The following is a 2,110-nucleotide window of genomic DNA, read 5'->3' on the forward strand; positions in this document are numbered from 1 at the left end:
AACCATTCTTATTATGACTCAATGGGCCACAAATTCTTGGGTGGATATAATCCCCTTTAGGCAGTGCCTTGGCCGTAGGTCTATATTGGAATGACTATATTCTCATTTATAAGCTCGCATTGGCGTTTTCACCAATCAAAAAATTCATATAAATCCAAAACATCAATAGTAATGAAACACAAAGCAATCATAAAAACAATCAAACAAGATGTCGAATTAGTCTTTGAGACAATCTGAAGTCTCATGATCCATAAGGTCATCCTTTTCATGGTCGAAATCATTATCAGCATCATACCCATTATCATGAACCATATGGGCTTCCGGGTTCTTGTTCTTAAGACTCTCTTGATAGAGTTCACATAAATGCTTAGGGGTTCTACAATTCTTAGCCCAATGGTTACTCATCCTGCATCTGTGACAAATAGATTTGGTCGAGTAAGGAGGCTTGGATATGCCGCCTCTACCATGGCCATAACTGCCTCGACCACAGCCATAGCTGGAACCATGACCACGGTTATTGTGGTTTCCTTGCCCACGGCCGTATGAGTAATTGTCACGACCACCACGTCCCTTGTACCCACCACGGCCTTTGCCGTGTGATCTTCTTTCATTATAGACGTGGTTGCTCTCTTTGGGATCTTTCTTTTCTTGTTTAGCCTTGTTGGCTTTCTGGTAATGGTGCTGATCCGGGAGGTCTCATCTCACTGTTCTTCATCAGGAGTTCATTATTAGCCTCGGCCAGAAGTAGGCACGAGATCAGATTAGTGTATGTGGCGAAGCCTCTCTCTATACTGCTGTTGCAGCAACACATTTGTGGAATGGAATATGGAGAAGGTCTTATCAAGTAACTCTTTCTGGGTTACTTCTTCACCATAAAGTCTCATCATTGAAACTATCTTAAACAATACTGAATTGTATTCATCCATAGATTTATAGTCCATGAATCTGAGATTCTTCCACTCATAACTAGCCTTTGATAGTAGCACCATTTTCTGGTGATCATATCGCCGCTGTAAAGCGGTCCAAAGGTCTAGTGGATTCTCCATGGTAAGGTACTGATCTTTTAGACCTTCAATGAGATGGTGGCGTATTATACTTATCGCCCTATATCGATTCTTATCATTCTCATTGTTGCCCTCGATGATAGTATCACCGAGTCCCTTTGACCTCAGGTTGATCTTTGTATCTAGCGCCCATTGCAAATAGTTATCTCCAGAGAGATTAAGGGCAGCATAGTCTAGATTTGAGATTTTCGATATCTGATCACATTATCAATCAGATTTTAGAGTTTCATAATGTGATCATGCGACCGTAAGACAAACAAGAATATTGGCCACAATCAAGTCTTATACGACCATAAATCAATCAATAGTATCGACCATATAAAATCTACTTGACCATGGTGCGAACAGTCCTAGTTTATGATTCTATATGTAACAAAGAGATTAGGCCACACAGCCATATAATATCATGATGCAAACTATACAAGTTATGCAATCTATATATCATTCTGGTCGAGAATGCAATTAATAATATCATTCAGCTTTATATGTTATGCAAACAACCCTAACAATCGGTTTCTATATGCAACAATATATAAAGTCTAGGGTTTCAATTTAAACAATATAAGCAGCCGGTTTTAGCAATATGAAATCCAGGTTTCAAGGCCTTTAGGATTTTAATTTGAGATTCAATCAATCTATTAATCTTAAAACTCAGATCATCAATCATTCAAACAAGAATAATTTAAAACCTCAATGATCAAACGATCAGACAAGAACATCAAACAAACCGATTTACAATTAGGGTTTTAGGGTTCTTCATACAACCGAATTTTACATCCTATCATCTTGTTCTGATCAAATAATCACAAAATCTAACCGATATCCTATCATAAATTTCTTGATTCCAAACTCAGAGTATTGATTTCTATTATTAGGGTTTTGCAAGATTTTAATTTGTCTTAAACCTTTATCAATCAAGCCAAATTCGATGTGGGTTCTTTATTAGGGTTTCAGATTTACCTTTTCTTTTGTAGGGTTGAACCGGACCCCCAAAGAGCAGAGAGAGTTCGCGAGCTAGTGCGTGCGGACTGGTTGGGTCGCAAATC

At 38.3% G+C, this 2,110-nt stretch overlaps 1 protein-coding gene across 1 annotated transcript; it reads right to left on the bottom strand.

Annotated features, from left to right (window-relative positions):
* Positions 1-216: 216 nt before the first annotated feature.
* Positions 217-989, bottom strand: LOC106292206. Its single transcript, XM_013727818.1, has 2 exons — positions 909-989; positions 217-681 (listed from the first exon to the last, which is right to left on the bottom strand). Exons 1-2 carry the CDS (start codon positions 987-989, stop codon positions 217-219), a joined length of 546 nt encoding a protein of 181 aa, XP_013583272.1.
* Positions 990-2,110: the final 1,121 nt, after the last annotated feature.

Source organism: Brassica oleracea, chromosome C5, assembly GCF_000695525.1.
Source record: "Brassica oleracea var. oleracea cultivar TO1000 chromosome C5, BOL, whole genome shotgun sequence".
NCBI classification, from domain to species: Eukaryota; Viridiplantae; Streptophyta; class Magnoliopsida; order Brassicales; family Brassicaceae; genus Brassica; species Brassica oleracea.

Bases quoted from the DNA above. Each gene is read 5' to 3' on its own strand.
- LOC106292206 (XM_013727818.1), bottom strand. From the start codon at position 989: ATGGTGCTACTATCAAAGGCTAGTTATGAGTGGAAGAATCTCAGATTC. The intron at 682-908 runs GTATTGTTTAAG...CTCCCGGATCAG, and splicing joins CTATGGATGAATACAATTCA to CACCATTACCAGAAAGCCAA.